This window comes from Argopecten irradians, chromosome 5 (assembly GCF_041381155.1).
Source record: "Argopecten irradians isolate NY chromosome 5, Ai_NY, whole genome shotgun sequence".
In the NCBI taxonomy this organism is placed as follows: Eukaryota; Metazoa; Mollusca; class Bivalvia; order Pectinida; family Pectinidae; genus Argopecten; species Argopecten irradians.
Window position 1 is genome coordinate 31886849 of NC_091138.1, and position 18346 is coordinate 31905194.

At 34.7% G+C, this 18346-nt stretch overlaps 1 protein-coding gene across 2 annotated transcripts in view; it reads right to left on the reverse strand.

The window, feature by feature from the left end:
* LOC138323543 (dual 3',5'-cyclic-AMP and -GMP phosphodiesterase 11-like) overlaps positions 1-18346 on the reverse strand; it is an 80509-nt gene that overhangs the window by 21120 nt on the left and 41043 nt on the right. The window contains exons 3-10 of one of the 2 annotated variants that reach the window (XM_069268214.1): positions 12830-12919; positions 12347-12484; positions 8779-8814; positions 4444-4514; positions 3119-3182; positions 2446-2493; positions 2018-2161; positions 876-1019 (exon numbers count right to left, since the gene is read on the reverse strand). In XM_069268214.1, coding sequence (XP_069124315.1) covers positions 876-1019; positions 2018-2161; positions 2446-2493; positions 3119-3182; positions 4444-4514; positions 8779-8814; positions 12347-12484; positions 12830-12919 — 735 coding nt within the window. The remainder of the gene's footprint in view (positions 1-875; positions 1020-2017; positions 2162-2445; positions 2494-3118; positions 3183-4443; positions 4515-8778; positions 8815-12346; positions 12485-12829; positions 12920-18346) is intronic. The other variant, XM_069268215.1, reaches the window with a different exon arrangement.

Here is an 18346-nt window from a genome sequence, read left to right on the forward strand (position 1 = left end):
TAATACAATTCCCAAGGAAAGATGTTTTTCTAACCTTAATACAATTCCCAAGGAAAGATGTTTTCTAACCTTAATACAATTCCCAAGGAAAGATGTTTTCTAACCTTAACACAATTCCCAAGGAAAGATGTTTTCTAACCTTAATATAATTCACAAGAAAAATGTTTTCTAACCTTTATACAATTCCCAAGGAAAGATGTTTTCTAACCTTAATATAATTCCCAAGGAAAGATGTTTTCTAACCTTAATATAATTCCCAAGGAAAGATGTTTTCTAACCGTAACACAATTCCCAAAGAAAGATGTTTTCTAACCTTAATACAATTCCCAAGGAAAGATGTTTTCTAACCTTAACACAATTCCCAAGGAAAGATGTTTTCTAACCTTAACACAATTCCCAAGGAAAGATGTTTTCTAACCTTAACACAATTCCCAAGGAAAGATGTTTTCTAACCTTAATACAATTCCCAAGGAAAGATGTTTTCAAACCTTAATACAATTCATAAGGAAAGATGTTTTCTAACCTTAATACAATTCCCAAGGAAAGATGTTTTCTAACCTTAATACAATTCCCAAGGAACACCATCTTATACTGTATAACACAAATTTTTTGTGGTGTAGAATTCTTTGTTCTTTTTGTGGTCGTTATGGAACCTCAAATATAAAAATAATGAGTCATGCTTTACATACATTGTTATATTATTGAGATACCATTGTCCCTATACACAGGTTAAATACATAACATTATTGCAATTGCATGACACAGCCGCAACAACTCAAGACAGGCATGTTTCTCAGTTTTCAGAGAGTCACAAGCCTTGATGGGTGGATAGCAGATCCCTTGTTTTGTTTATGTGTTGCCAAAGAAACACTTACCTTGAGTTTGTTGGCCTCGTCGGCTGGGACTGTTGCGTGGTATGAGAGACATTCCAGGGCGATTCTCCGCTTGGCCATCGCCCTGACGGCCGTCTCGTACATCTGAGTATTGTTGATTCCCATTCCACAGAAAATGGCAAAGGCCTACAAGTCAACAGCCAGAGATTACTGACAGATGTATGGAATGTAAAAATAGAGTAATCATCCGATTTTTCTGTGTTTTCACACGTGTGTTGGAACGAAAACATTCAGTACAATGAATCTCTCACCCCAAAAGAATTTGGATCGATTCAAAGTAAACACTATCGTTACAGGAATCTCCCAGATTCTAATTATACAACAGAGATACAAAATGTCAATGGATTGACAAAGTAGTAAAACCTAGCTCTGACATCAATGTAAGGCCTGATACCATGTAAGTAAAATTCTTCATATGTTATGATTTTTTTTCTAATATCTAGAAGAGTTATCTACCCTTGAGAGAATTTATATTTCTACAGATTTGACATCAGTAGTTTGTGAGAGAAATAATGGTATTCAACTAACGGTAATGATTGTATGTCATTGTATGTCAATGTATAGTAATTCACAGATCAATTTGCAATAGAAACAAAACAAACAAACTATGTTGTATTAATATTTTCAGTTGACATTTAATAGTCGGTTTTGAAATACCAAAACTTAGGTACAAATCGATTAGTCCCATCTTTCCGGTGATTGAGACATCACGTTTAAACGTGATTTTTGTGACGTTACAATTACTGGAAGGTGGGATTAATCCACAGTAAATTGTACTTAACCCACATCATTTTGGAATATTGAAACATGTGTATTGATAAAGAAGTAAATTCAATTAAGTGAGTCTGAGGCCTAGAAAAGGGGAGGAGTCACTTATAGGTAAAGGGGTGTTTATTGGGTTCAAGACGGTATGTTGTTTCTCAGAATTGAAAAAAAAAAGAAGAAAAATTACAAATACACACGCAGTGAAACCTGCCTTAGTGACCACATCATTTAGGGTAATTAATCAGAACCTATTGTCAAGAAAAAACAACAACAACTTTGCAAAACAAAACAAATAAATTTTGAAAAAACAATGACAAATAAACAATCAACAACGATTTCCCTTTCCATAAAGAACTCACTTCAAAGAGGTTTTCGTCGTTTTTGTTGAAAACTGTGCCGTCCAGTTTATTGGTCAACTGTGCTACACCAATCACGCGGTTATTGGAATTCTTGATTGGCATGCATAAAATGGATTTCGTTACAAAGCCAGTCTCTTCATCTGCCTGTAAATATATACATTAGATTTTTACTACCACTCGGCAAAGAGCAAATGGTTTACATTAAGAACTGCTGTGTTATTGAAATGAGCCAGCCGCCAGAAAGATCAAAACAGTAGTCTATTTATAGGGAGTAGGATTAGATAATATATAACTGGTGTTGGAAGCAGGTTAAACGAATTACTTCATCTTATATTCATAACTAAATATAAAAATGGAGATAAAAGTCATGAAAAACATCTGAAATCAACAACATATAAAAAAGTTATTTATAGTCTTATAATACTGACCTTGGGGTAGAAACGTTTGTCCTTGTAGGCATCAGGGATATTGAGTGTCTGGAAATACAGAAAATAAGCATGTATAAATGACAGTTGCTGAAATTTTGTTCTGGAGTCTTTGTTTCTGATCTTATTTTTCTTAACAGGTCCCAAGATGAAATAATCTCAAATCTAAAACAGTCTCAAGAATATATACTTGTAGCATATGACATTACAAAGTGTTTCGCCCTTAATGATTGGCTAAGCAAACAGATCTAAGATTGTTTCATGACCACATAGCCTGGTGTTACGGAAAGAGATAGAATCTATGATGATGTCATAATATAAAATACCAGTTAAAGTTGATGATTCAGGTTAAAAATTTATATCTTGCTTGAATCCATTGACTCAAGGTACAGTGAAACCTGCTTGAGCCACCTCTGTATAAAGACCACCTGCTTATTAAGACCACTTGTCTAGGGTCTCAAAGGGTCTCTAATAACACAATGTGACCTGTGTATAATGATTATTTGACTATAGAGACCACTTTTCACTTGTTCCTTGAGTGGTCATTATAGACAGATTTGACTGTACTTGATTTTACAGAAGTTAAAAATGTTAATTATTATACATGCACAATGAATATCTAATGGATTTTAAATAAATATCATGAGTTAGGCTGGCTAGTAAGTGTTGTACATACCTCCCCTGTTGTAGCTACATGACCAGAGATTCCGATATGTATAGGAAATCGGGGCTCAGCAGGCCTGATAAAAAACAACCTCAATTTAAAATACTACATTAAAAAATACTAATTTTGCTTGTAGAAAGGGAGATAACTTGTTACTTGTTATTGTGTATAAGGGGAGATAACTCAATATTAAATTTACTTTTATAAGAAAATATAATACCCTGGTAAGTAATCATTTTATTCTTTATATGGAGAGATATGTGATAAAATATTGTTTTTATAAGGGGTGAAAACGTTTTTGATTTATTTTCTTTAATGAGGGGAAGTCATTTATCAATGGTTCTTTATGGGGGATATCAACATTTCAATATTTGTCCTTTTTCTCTCTCGATTATTTGCCTTATATCAGGGGAGATGACATATCAGTTGAGATCAGGGGAGATAATATCAGTAATTTTCTCTAAACAAGGGGGAGATAATTCAGCACCTATTTGGTTTGTATGAGAAGAATTGACCCATTTCTGATTGGACTACATTTGTATGGCTTAATAAAATGATGAAAGAATTGCAGGTGTCAGATTCCATGCTGGAGCCTGAGGCTTTACACAGGATATTGATGACCGAACTTATCTCATAATTTACAGCACTTTTCCACCTGCTATTGGGCCATTTACAAACTTAAAAAATAATTGAGTTTCTGACATTTGCAAAATCAATCAAGAGAATCATCAAGCAAACCGTTAGATATTTTAAAACAGAACTCATTAGTGCCAACTGTCTCTTGAAACATTTCTTGTTACTGAACAAATTACGGTCACAACCCTGAACAACAGAACAATATTGGTTGTATGGCCATCATTATTGGAACAGATCACATGGTTGTTTCTCAGCCAATTATATCTAACCTTTCACAACACGTGTCCATAAATAGGTTTTTTTTGCCATTTTTTATTTACTCTTCATACATCAATCTGTGTTTCAAAAACATTTCGAAATCTTATGAAAGCTTCATTTCTATTAGCTACTACCATATTTGATCCAATAAGTGCTCCTGTTCCTATAAATACCCTCTCCACCCTTTAATGCCTCACTTACCTTGATTTTTGAATCTATATCAAATACTTTGCATCTTCTTATATCTTTTGCAAATCAATTTGTGGTTTACTCATTGCAATATTTTTGTAAGTGATCTTAATTTAGTTCCTATTAGTCCCCCAAATGATTTTCTCTGATTCTCATATGAATTTTCACTGATTGTGAGTGAATTTAACATTGAGATAACTAGACGCGTCTATATCTATTTATAATTTTCAGTGTTTATCAGACAGATATCTTACCACTCTCTGTTGAATGTATCACTATTGTCAAAATCTGTATTCTCCAGATCAAACACCTGAGAAAATATTCCCTGCAACAAAAATGTGAATACAAGCCAATAAGCAGGTGTATTAATCAGAATAATTTCAAAATTTCAAAAAATATAAGCCTTTACAATAGTTATTTGTGATGCAAGAAATAAGTCAAAGGCCCAGAGTTCTTGCTACTGTCATAAGCTTCCGCAATATATTTATGATAGATTTTTCTGATTGAAATATTTTATTACTTATGAGACTTTGAAAGATTAAGGAATTTTTTCAGACAAATTAATATCCTTGTCTCGGTATTAAACTGAGACATAACAGAACAGAAATGGGAAACTGTAAAACAAAATATAATGCCCCCCTCCATTGTTCATCATTGCTCCATGAAAATCAATGTTCAATTAGTAATGATAAAAAATTCTTAATTAATTATGATCGAAATTTCTCACTTAGTTGTGATCAAAACTTCAAATCAATATTGTGATAAAAATTTCTCAATTAATTATGATCAATTCAATGAACAAAGGCGTATGTATTCCTCAAGTAAAGTTTTAAACTAACACTAATCCATTGGAGTTTCAGGATTCAGGATCTTGATATTTAGTGCAGGAAGTCTGTCGGCCATTAGTAAGCTAATGACAGAAATAGACGGAAATGGACCAGGATTCATATCTCTGTTGGTAGATCCTATTTTAAGATGATTTTGGCAATTAGTCCCTAAATTATATTTGATTTTAGAAATACAAGATAAATTGTGTTTTATTATCTATTATCAAATTACATCTTAAATATACACCAGCATCCAATTTCTAACCTGATCAGGGTAATATTAGTTATATTATATTCTAAAAATTACTAGTTAATTAATTGTTTGGAAGCTTTCTACATGATAAAACAGATATTCAATTCACAATGCCATAGCCTGTGAGGTCACTTGCACTTTTTGCAGATGAGCAAAAACTGGTTTTTAGAACCGATATGCTTATAAAGTTCAGCTGTACCTTTGACATAAGTGAACTAACAACTTATCTTATTGAAATTTATCTTCAGAAATTAACAGTAAAACATGGTTATAACAAACGTCTAGGGACCAAAAGAATTCATTTATTATAAGCACAGTTTGTTATACATATGTTACAAACATCTTACCGAAACCTTAAGGAGATAGAAAAAGTTCTACATTATAACAATGAATGTGTGTTGTAAGCTTGTGCATTATTAATATGTTTTAGCACATAATAGCCTTTCAAATAATGAAAAATAAACAGAAAATAGGTTTACAATAACTACAGTCAGGATGTTTGGATAGATTTATTTACTCTTAAGATTTGCCATCAATGCATAATATACCCCACAGGGACCTGGCACGAAAATTTTTAACCAACAATAACTGTTATACATATATATATTATAGTATACTTGTGCATTATTAATTTACAACTAACAGTATATATATATATATTATAATATACTATTATATATATATATATATATAAGAAATAAAAACAATAACAACTGACTAGTGAGCGCTTTCGCCCCATTCAAGGGAGCTCTTCAGACTGTTTCAAATTAAATAAATAGATTTCGTCCGTAAGGATTTTTCTTTAAATTTATCATATATATATATATATATATATACTGTTAGTTAAACAAAACGTGCCAGGTCCCTGTGATATACCCCCTAACACTTTTTTTCAATGATTTCTCATAAACAATTTCTAAATTGATGCAGGAACTTTTTTTTTTCAAATTCCATAATACACATATCAAAGTCTGTACATATACAAGTTAACATATGAAACCAACCACCAATCATAGGGTAGGATATATATAACATTGTTTCCATCACCAAAATGTAACAAGGTAAATGATTGGCTGAATCCATTAGTCAACAAATTCCTTTTCATCACCAATATATATATCTGTGTGAATTTGATTGGTAATTGAAGAGTTCCCAAAATGACCAATATTTATTATTAAACGTATTGCAAAATAATTGCTTAGTAATCCAGGAAAACACCACACTATCATCATACCACGAAAAAATTACGGTAACTATCAAATTCCCTCACCAATTTAGTATAAATATGGGCAGCAAAGCCATTGTTCTCATGTTAGTAGCCTACAGCATCATTTTATATGAGGGTTAGGATGTCTTTGTTCACTAACCTAGCCATGCCGAATCATTTTTTTTTATACGCTGAACTTTTAACAAAATTGAATTTTTTTGATAAAATCTTTTCATCACACCACCCACATGCTTCATTAATTTGCTCCAAAATTGATAAAAAGATTTCTCTTACTTCACTGGTTTAACAATCTGTATGTTTGGTTATGAAAAGACGGCTCAACTCATCAATACGGCATAACACTGTTGTCAATAAAATCAACAATTTTAATGCACATGACGTCATAAATATGGTTTTTAATAATTGGAATTTTATCCCATATATCTTTTCAGTGTGGAATCATCAAACGTTTGTGTCAGAAGAAAGGAAATCTCAACCGAAAAAATTGGCTGGTAAGCACTCAGCATGCCCCACGCTGATCACCCAAAATCTTTCACTTAAGTTGAGATATCTTTATGTACTTGGTGTGACCTGTGTAAGATTTTATTGACACTTTCACCCCTGAAGACACATTTAGGCCCTTCTTAATCAAAGAATAGACCAGTCCATTTTAAAATTTCAGGGGTGAATGGGTTACCGAAGTTTGTTTATTCTGGTTAAAGTGAAATGAGTAATTAAACCAAACAGTGTTAGTGGCATCAGGCTTCGTTAGTGATAAAATTATTACGGGGGGTATCATTTATAATCAAATGTAATTTAATCTACGATTGAAAATATATTCTAATGATCATACTATAGAAATTTTAGTTGATATTTCCAGTTGATTTTATTTTTTTGCAAAACAACATTTGAACTTTATTTAATCCTTAAATCCTTAAATGACACACACCTTATGTATTACATGTATATACCACAACTGTTATTAAGTTGATCATTAAAAAAAACTGAAATAATTGAATAGAAAAGTCTAATAACTAGAATACAATGGAAATAATTCACATACCACGTGATACCCCATAACGTTTGTGCGGAACTGTTGTTGCTATTGGGCATGGAATGATACCAAGGGATGATATCTCACGATAATTTCTGCGGGAAGATCTAAAATAATTTGGTTCAATCACCATTGGAGATACTAGTCTCACACAAACATTATTGGGTATCACGTGGTACGTGAATTAATCCCATTGTATGATACATTTAAGTTCAATGATTTTATAATTTGATTTTAAAATGTGAATTTAATTTCTGATTGCTTTACTGACAATTACGGAGTAATTTCAGTGATTGACAGTAAAAAGTTGACTGATCATAATGACCTTACTAGCTAACTACTAAATTCATTCCTTTCTTTGCTATCTACACTTAAGATTTACTTCATTGTAGAATATAGAACTATTAGAACTAGTTCATATACCACTAAATCAAGAGTACAGCTTCCTAAAGTACACAGCATGCCAAGACGATCTGTGTGCGACAATGCATACATACGACTTCTAAAAAATATCATTATTGTGTGTCTAAAGAAAATCTACCAGATTCACTTTACTATGTAAGTAAAGTTAAAGTCATATACTAGTTGTACAAGCAATCTCCAATCAGTGCTTGTACTTTATTTCAACATTTCTGATTTTCAGGTAGACTTTGATCCACATTTAATAATTTTTTGTAATTCACTTTTTTATCATGAAACAGATGTAAAGAATTAAAATGCCTGTGTCACAGTACATTTGTAATTTATTTCATTGATTTGGTGATTTGAATGATCATAGCAAAAGTTAAATCTTCTGAATTAACTGTATTGCTGTAAATTATTTTTAATAGCAATTTTCTTACGGTCTTCTGTTAATGTAAATATGGTCGATATGTTCACACATGGATATATTCGCAGAGATTTTATAACAGCAAAATAAGCTAAAATTTTCATGCTGCAATTTACTTAATAAATTGTACTTTTACAGGCTTTTATTAGAAAAGAGGTCTGATTCACAAGTTAAATTTGGGTTGGTGTTAATATACTTAGATCATCTTCCTGAAAATCATTTCCTGTCCACAAGCTTCAGTGCATGTCACACCATGATTAGAGTGCAAGTTATATAGGATTGACCCATTCACTCCTGAAGATGCATTTAGAATCTTCTAGTTCAAAGGCTAGAGTAGTCCATTTCGGAATTTCAGGGGTGAATGAGGTAAGGTATAAAAAATCGGAGAAGCACCAATAAAAACTGAGTGTAATATTCACCATGCTTTTTTTGATAGTAAGCTTTTTGTTTTTGTCCTGAAATTGAAAAGAAGCAACATAAATATTCAACCATCATATACATGCGGGATAGATTATATTAAGGGTGTAACAAAACTAGAATAAGCTAGAGCCCTGACTTGCTACACAGCCCAATAACAACTTTCACAAACTAGGTACTGCATCTGCGTAAGAACTAGACCAAACTTGTTCGGTAATTACATATTAGATTTATCTCCTCTTTGGGGACAGTCTTGATTGTGACATCAGGTGTTTGTAAGTGTAACATCTTATTTTCATTGAAAAGAATTGTATATTATATATTAATTAATACCTATATCCTCAAGTGTAATATGCTTTAAAGAAAAGAAAAAATATTCAAAGAAATATTTCATATTTGCATACTACAGAGTTATCTACCCTTGCAGGTAGATATTGATTGTGACGTCATGTGTTTTTGAGCATAGCGTCATATTTCAGAGAAATTTACATGAATTCTGTTCATAACTAATGACATCACAATGGTAGATAACTCTGTATTACGCAAAGAGGGAATATGCTATGACATATTGAAAAAGAAATCATGATAAATAATCTTTTGAGACCAAATAAGTTCATTTAATTAATATTCATACCCTTTGTGTTACACACATTATGGCTATTTGTTGAGAAACATAAATGCAACATTATTTTCATGAGTTGGTTGTAAACAAACTTTTTATAAAAATATTTTACAATATGTTCACTGTATCTCTAAAAAAAATATTTAAAAAAATTGGCAAAATGTGTTGACACAAATTCAAATGTTGTTTTTCAGTACCTAAACTTGTGGATCATTGAGCTGTGTAACAAAGGGTCCAAACAGGTTTACATATTTACATGGACGGTCGTTTTCACAATGGAAGCGTAGAAAGAATGTGTCTGCAGTGTGCACACAGAGAATAATCACATTAGGGGACACAATCACAACATTTTCTCTCATAACTTGTAAATAATACAATCAAAATATTTCCAAATGGCCAGATTTTCTTTAAATTACATTACATAAAAGCTTTTTAATGGCTATGCTTCAAAATGGTTTTTACTGTACAATAACAATTTTTTTTTTAAATTGATAAAATAAAAAAAAAAAGACACAATGTCATCCTTCTCAAAGACATTTTTTATATTTTTTAGTATATGTAGTGACAAAAAATCCACCTTTTCCCCAGTTTTTTTATCGCATTACATCGTGACAAAAAGATTTCAAAGGCCTGTTTTCCATTGCAGTATACATAGTGACAATAATATCTTAGAAGGGTTTCTTTGATTACAAAGACGAAAACATCTCAAAGGTAAAATGATTTTGTCAAATTACATAGTGACAGAAACATCTCAAAAGATGACACTTCTATCACATCATTGTCTTTTAAAGTCTTTGAAGATGGGGAGAGCACTGTACATAGTCTTGTATATGGGGAAAGAACTGTATATTCCTGAAGAAGGGGAGATAACTGTATAGGCTTGAAGAAGGAAAGATAAATGTTATATTTTTGTCAAATTCCAAAGTGACAAAATATCTCAAAAGATGAATCTCTGAAGAAAGAGAGAGAACTGTATAGTCTTGAAGAAGGGGAGAGAACTGTATAGTCTTGAAGAAGGGGAGAGAACTGTATAGTCTTGAAGAAGGAAATGTTAATAATGTTTTTGTCTATTTACAAGTTGACAAAAACATCTCAAAAAATAGATATTTGAAGAAGGGGTGAGAAATGTGTATGGTATTAAAGAAGATGGCATTGTATAATCTTGAAGAAGGGGAGAAAACTGCGTAATATTGTGTGACAAGTGATCATAAATTGAGACATTACATGCTCCACGGCCTACCTCTCCACGCCCTGTAATTAGTCTGCTAATTAGGACCCAATAATTACATAAACACCTGATAAATGTGTCTACTTCAGCAGAGGAATGACAGGGCTCATGTACACTTCAGAGTCTGAATGAACAGGATTTGTGTCGTAATTAAACCATCAAACACGCAGGCTAATTGTGATCGTGAGGCGGGGGAGGTAAAACCACCACTTCAGGACTGATTGTCTGTTAAGATGGCTATCAAGAGACCACATGACAACGTAGAGACTCAAAAAACTAATAATGGTTAAGGTGATGGACAGCTAATTTGAGGGTGTCACAGACTTGATAGATTCTGTCCCCTCCCACAATGGATAATGCCTGCTTTGTGTGGTGGCCAGCCATATGACACAGGAAACTCCCACAGTTTCCTTTTCCTTTTAAGTTATAGCAATACTGGGGAATTTTTAAAGTAAGTTTTAAGATATGATAAAGCATTGTCTGTTTTCTTTTACAGGCAGGCCGGGGTATTTTTCTTGCATGCTATTTATTTTTTTTTTTCAAGTCTTAATAAATTTTACATCATGATAAGCTAGGTAGCAGAACAGTTTGCAAAAAAAAAGAAGAAAATAGTAAATAGATAAAATAAACAAGAGATCCCAGAGGGATCTTGGCGCCCACCTAAGAATGATCTACGTCTGACAATGGAAAGAGGGATCTTTTCTCTGCTTTTCAAACTTTTACTACATATTACTCATTATGACATTTGAGAAAAATCCTTTCAGTACTTTCTGAGATATATAACAAACTTCTCTTATCAAAATCCAAAATTGCCACCTGTCGGCCTTTTTTTTTTTTGACCGATTGGTCCAAAAATGCAATATGCACAACTAAGGTCCTAGGGAAACCTACACATAAAATTTGAGACAGATTGCTTCAGTACTTTCTGAGAAATAGCGGTAACAAACTTCAATTATCAAAATCAAGATGGTGGCCTGTCAGCCATCTTGTTGACCGATCAGTCCCAAAATTACCTATGTATAAGTAAGGACCTAAGGGAACCTGCACATGAAATTTGAGAACAATCCCTTCAAAACTTTCTGAGAAATAGCGGTAACAAACTTCAATTGTCAAAATCCAAGATGGCTGCCTGGCGGCCATCTTGTTGACTGATCGGTCCAAAAGTGCAATATGCACAACTAGGGCCCTAGGGGAGCCTACATGTGAAATTTGAGAAAGATCCCTTCAGCGCTTTCTGAGAAATAGCGGTAACAAGAAATGTTAACGGACAGACGGACGGATGGACAGATGGAAGAACGGACAATGGACCAAGGACAAAAAGCGATTTGAATAGATTGACCTTTGGTGTCTATATATACAACTTTCTAGGCTTCAAAGATCAAGAAAATTCCTATCTTAGCAAAACCTTTATACTACTAAGCAATGGAAGCGCAATGATATCAGCTATTAAGATTAATTATACAAAAAATCCATGACTTTCAAAAAGTACACCAGATGTTATTCTACAGCTAGATTTTGAACATTTTAATTAAATTCAACAATGAAAATAATCATTCTCTCTTGATGTTAATAACAACATTAACAAAAGCAGTGAATTTTTATCTATCTAAGCTGTGAATATCCTATCTACCAAGTTACCAAGTGGTATTTTTTGAGTGTGAACGCTGATGACTACAAGCGGAACACAATATCAGGGGGTGAAATTGGCCTGACACCTCACCTTGGATAGGTCCTCGATCAGCATCACTTGACAACGCTGACACTGCAGGAGGGACTGTGTGTGCATCATGATCTTGTAGATAAGGTTTGCTACATTGCTCTGTTCCTCAAATATCACACGTGCTAGATCTAACAGCACCTGGAAAACATGTCTTTCATATCTAATTTGTGTGTAAAATAATTTATATCATATTTCAATAGTTATTTATTTAATTTTTTTTCATACTAAGTCCGACTTTCGGATTTCACTACAAGGATTCACACAATTTGCAAACAAAATTCTTTCACATCCCTATGAAATTAAAAAACAGTGACATCAATACTTTATTAAACCTTCAAAACATCTTCAATTTTTATTTTACATAAGAAACATCAAATCTATTTAAACAAACCTACTTATATTGATTTCTATTCAGATTTAATTTCATCATGAGGTCAAAAAATCTAAAATTTTGAAATGAAATACTAAATTTGACTTTCTTACCTGATTTCTTCTGTTTTCTAATAAAGATTTTTCATAAAGCTGAGCATTTTTCAATCCTATTCCACAAAAGGCTAGGTAATATCCAAAAACCTGCAAGATAAATAAAAGATGTTGAATATATAAAACCAATTAATTTTTGTTTTATGTTCTTTTTATATTTCTTTTGTAAGTTGGGGTATATAAATAAGTAAAGCTAGACATACAAACTGTTACCCAACCAGCTTTGCTTAATATCCTCTATACTCCAGGGGTTACTATCATGGACGTTATATCCACTGGACTATCTCATAGTAAACCTGGAGGCAGTTCAGGAAAAAAAACCTGACCAGTCATAGGCCTGCAGAGACCTACTTTGAAGATTACAGAGAGATTGATGCTCAACTTCAAAACAACACAGTCATACATTATATAATTACTTTGATGCACATCAAAGGATCAAATTACTTGTGTCTTTTGTTGCCTCCAGTTTTACTATAAGATAGTCCAGGGGTGGATATAACGTCAGTGATAGTAACCCCTGGAGTATCAAGGATGACGTTAAGAATAAGAATTTACAATTTAAATCGTCTGTTATGTCGCTTCACTTGAATTTCTAGATCAATGACACCGCCACTTCAAAAAGGACAAAACAACCGTAAGGTGCCATAGCTATGGTATCAATGAAGAAGAATAATTTACAAGTGTTTGATGCAGTGAAATCTTTAAGGATATTGTTACACTATATTTAATTCTTTTAGACCAAAAAAACCTTGAACTTTTTAAAGGCTGATGACCCTGAGACATTCTTAAATTGATGATCTTAGTTATGGAGTTCTCTGCAGACGAGGTGTTTTTAGATCTATGACCTTGAAGATTTTTCCATTTCCAACCGATATCTTTAATCGAGATAAAACAAAATAAAAAGAACTTCTTTTAGAGTAACTTTCTATTTTCAGGCAGCATAAACAGTATTTCTTTTTCCACAATACATCTGAAGATGATGTTATTCAGAATTTTTAGATAATTCCTTTGATGAGAAGATTTCATAGAAGAATTGGCTTGAATAATGCTGCCCAAAAGAAAATGAAAGGATTCAAATCAATGAAATAAGTTTATTGTTCATCTGTTTGTGCTGGAAGTCATCTTAAAATTGTTTTAGCTCGTTTTAAAATCAATTCTTTGACAAAAACTCTCTGGCTAGTGAAATTTCGTCTTTTAAACTCAGTCCGAATACAATTGCCACACAATTTTAAAACAAAGAGATAAAAATATCTTTTCCACATCTGTTTTAAACACTAATGAATTTAAAACAGAAAAAATATAATAATTATACACGCAACGCTTAAATAATGGCAGCGCCAATACCATTTCTCTCTGCTTTAGACCTCTGCTGGAGACAACCCCCAGTGCATCATGGGAATAATTCAAAGAATACATCTTCCTTCAATATGATTTTGAATTTCTAGTTGTTTGTGAAATAATATTATCAAAATAGTTTTAGTAGCATAGATAATGCAATCAATATAATTTCATATGCCAATTAAGTTTATCAAATAAACCTCCTTCATATGATATCTGGTATATCAAACCTTTTGGCAGACGATACTTCTTCACTGGTATAGATTAACACTATTTACTGGTCATATAAGGATTTGTAAAGTTTTGAAGGTGGAGGAAAGCCAGAGTATCCAGAGAAAACCCACCAACCATCGGTCAGTCAAATGCCACAACATGGGATTCAAACTTCCATCCCAGAAGTATAGGACTTGTGGTAATATGTTGGGACATGTTAATCACCTGGCCACCGTGGCACCATCCTCATTGGTCTATCATAATGGTAGAAGGAAATGACACAAATAAGCTGGTAGCGGACAATTATCATACTTAAAATACAGACATAGAGGATGTCTGTGTGTACTGGGAGGCTGTGATATATTTGTGTTGTGTCTCTTTGCAATAGTGAAACTCCAGACCATTTTATAGTGTTACCATATAATGTCTAACAAGTATATTTATATCAAAGCAGGACAGGATGGGACGGGGCAGAGTGTCAGTATATGACCTACCAAAACCCATCCCAATATCACCCACCACCACCCCATCCCATCCCATCCAGCACTACCCAACCCCACCCCACCCCACCCAGCACCACCTTACCCCACTCCATCCAACACCACCCCATCCCACCCCACTCACCCCAACCCACCCAGCACTACCCCACCCAACACCACACCACCCAACCCAGCACCACCTTACCCTTTCCCATCCATTACCATCCCACCCAGCACCACCCCACCCCACGCACCATCCCACCCCACGCACCACCCCACCCCACCCAGCACCACCTTACCCTTCCCCATCCATTACCACCCCACCCTGCTCACCACCCAACCCCATCCCATGCACCACCCCACCCCGCTCACCACCCCACGCACCACCCCACCCCACCCAGCACCACCTTACCCAATCACCTCCCATTAATGTCATAACAAAGACAGAAATATAAAGAATATTTCAACTATATGTGTTTCTGTATTAACTAGATATGTACAAATCTACAAAGTTAAAAAAAATTAATTTAGTAGCTTTGACAAAAGTAGATAGGTAATGTATATGTTACGTTATATTACCACTGTATGTAATAATCTGAAACTAGAAAACTGTAAAGACTACATTTTAAAAGTTCACAGCATCATTAATTTAAGTCCAAAATGCAACCAAATTATCTAGAGTAAAGACTGTGACGTCAATGTTTTCCACCTTAGCGCGTGCTGCTAGCGATTACCTCACCAGGAAAGCTGATTGAAGTGGTGAAGTTTTTTTTGATATTGATAGCTATAATAGTTTGTATTGTTACGAAATAAATCAACCGTTATTAATGGATATAAGTCAGGATATTGACATTTCATATCCAATTAAGAAACACAGCTGCCTCCAAGACCGACTAGAATTGAACATGCTGCAGTTAATTAGCCACATAATATCTTCTTGTGCTAGATAGATTCCATCTTTACTTTCTGCATTTCTTTTCTGTTGCACTAATATTTGTAAACATGATAGTGTAATTTGTTGGTAAAGATGAGCTCACCCCAAGAAAAAACAATATACATTGGTTGATATTTGCAAATTTTAGATGTGGGAGAGGTGGAAGGGCTTGAAAGAAAATGTTTGGCACATTATCCATTAAGCCAGCATGCTCAAAGGATTAAACTTTGGGTTAGAGGGTGAGTAGTAAAATGTCAGACATATTAACCATCTGACAACAATGACCTAAAGGTGGAAGGCTAGTGGTAGAATGTTGGACACCTTGACCACTAAGCCAGCAAAACATAGATATGTAGGGCTAGTGGTAGAATGTTGGACACCTTGACCACTAAGCCAGCAAAACATAGATATATAGTAGGGCTAGTGGTAGAATGTTGGACACCTTGACCACTAAGCCAGCAAAACATAGATATATAGTAGGGCTAGTGGTAGAATGTTGGACACCTTGACCACTAAGCCAGCAAAACATAGATATATAGTAGGGCTAGTGGTAGAATGTTGGACACCTTGACCACTAAGCCAGCAAAACATAGATATATAGTAGGGCTAGTGGTAGAATGTTGGACACCTTGACCACTAAGCCACCAAAACATAGATATATAGTAGGGCTAGTGGTAGAATGTTGGGCATCTTGACCACTAAGCCACCAAAAACCAGATATATTTGGGGGGGGGGGGGGGGGTAGTGGTAGAATGTTGGACACCTTGACCACTAAGCCAGCAAAACATAGATATATAGGGCTAGTGGTAGAATGTTGGACACCTTGACCACTAAGCCAGCAAAACATAGATATGTAAGGCTAGTGGTAGAATGTTGGACACCTTGACCACTAAGCCAGCAAAACATAGATATATAGTAGGGCTAGTGGTAGAATGTTGGACACCTTGACCACTAAGCCAGCAAAACATAGATATATAGTAGGGCTAGTGGTAGAATGTTGGACACCTTGACCACTAAGCCACCAAAACATAGATATATAGAAGGGCTAGTAGTGGAATGTTGGGCATCTTGACCACTAAGCCACCAAAAACCAGATATATTTTGGGGGGGGGGGGGGTAGTGGTAGAATGTTGGACACCTTGACCACTAAGCCAGCAAAACATAGATATGTAGGGCTAGTGGTAGAATGTTGGACACCTTGACCACTAAGCCAGCAAAACATAGATATGTAGGGCTAGTGGTAGAATGTTGGACACCTTGACCACCACTAAGCCAGCAAAACATAGATATGTAAGGCTAGTGGTAGAATGTTGGACACCTTGACCACAAAGCCAGCAAAACATAGATATGTAGGGCTAGTGGTAGAATGTTGGACACCTTGACCACTAAGCCAGCAAAACATAGATATGTAGGGCTAGTGGTAGAATGTAGGACACCTTGACCACTAAGCCAGCAAAACATAGATATGTAGGGCTAGTGGTAGAATGTTGGACACCTTGACCACTAAGCCAGCAAAACATAGATATGTAGGGCTAGTGGTAGAATGTTGGACACCTTGATCACTAAGCCAGCAAAACATAGATATGTAGGGCTAGTGGTAGAATGTTGGACACCTTGACCACTAAACGACATAAACTTATCTATTGAGGGCAAGTGGTAGAATGTTTGACCACTAAGCCAACAAAAACCAGATATATAGGGCTAGTGGTAGAATGTTGGACACCTTAACCACTAAGCCACCAAAAAACAGATATAATTATAGGGCTAGTGGTAGAATGTTGGGCATCTTGACCACTAAACGACAAAAACCTGTCTATTGAGGGCTAGTGGTAGAATGTTTGACCACTAAGCCAACAAAAACCAGATATATAGGGCTAGTGGTAGAATGTTGGACACCTTGACCACTAAGCCACCAAAACATAGATATATAGTAGGGCTAGTGGTAGAATGTTGGACACCTTGACCACTAAGCCACCAAAAACCAGACATATTTTTTTTTGGGGGGGAGTAGTGGTAGAATGTTGGACACCTTGACCACTAAGCCACCAAAACCCAGATATATAGGGCAAGTGGTGGAATGTTGGACACCTTGACCACTAAGCCACCAAAACCCAGATATATAGGGCAAGTGGTAGAATGTTGGACACCTTGACCACTAAACCACCAAAACCCAGATATATAGGGCTAGTGGTAGAATGTTGGACACCTTGACCACTAAACCACCAAAACCCAGATATATAGGGCTAGTGGTAGAATGTTGGACACCTTGACCACTTATGCCACCAAAAACCTGATATAGAGGGCTAGTGGTAATAATTAAGGGACACTTTAACTATCTGGTCATAGTAACCCAGAGATGGAGGGCCATTGAATAAAATTGTTAAGACACCTAACTACTAAGCCCAGAGTTTAAGCAACAGAATGTCAGACACCTTCACCACTAAGCATGCTCCCTGACAGATGACTGCTTTCATTATCACCCCTTTAATGAAAGATATTGTTAAAAATATTCTACTGGTACCAAGAAACTCTCCTCTCTGAATTTTAACATAC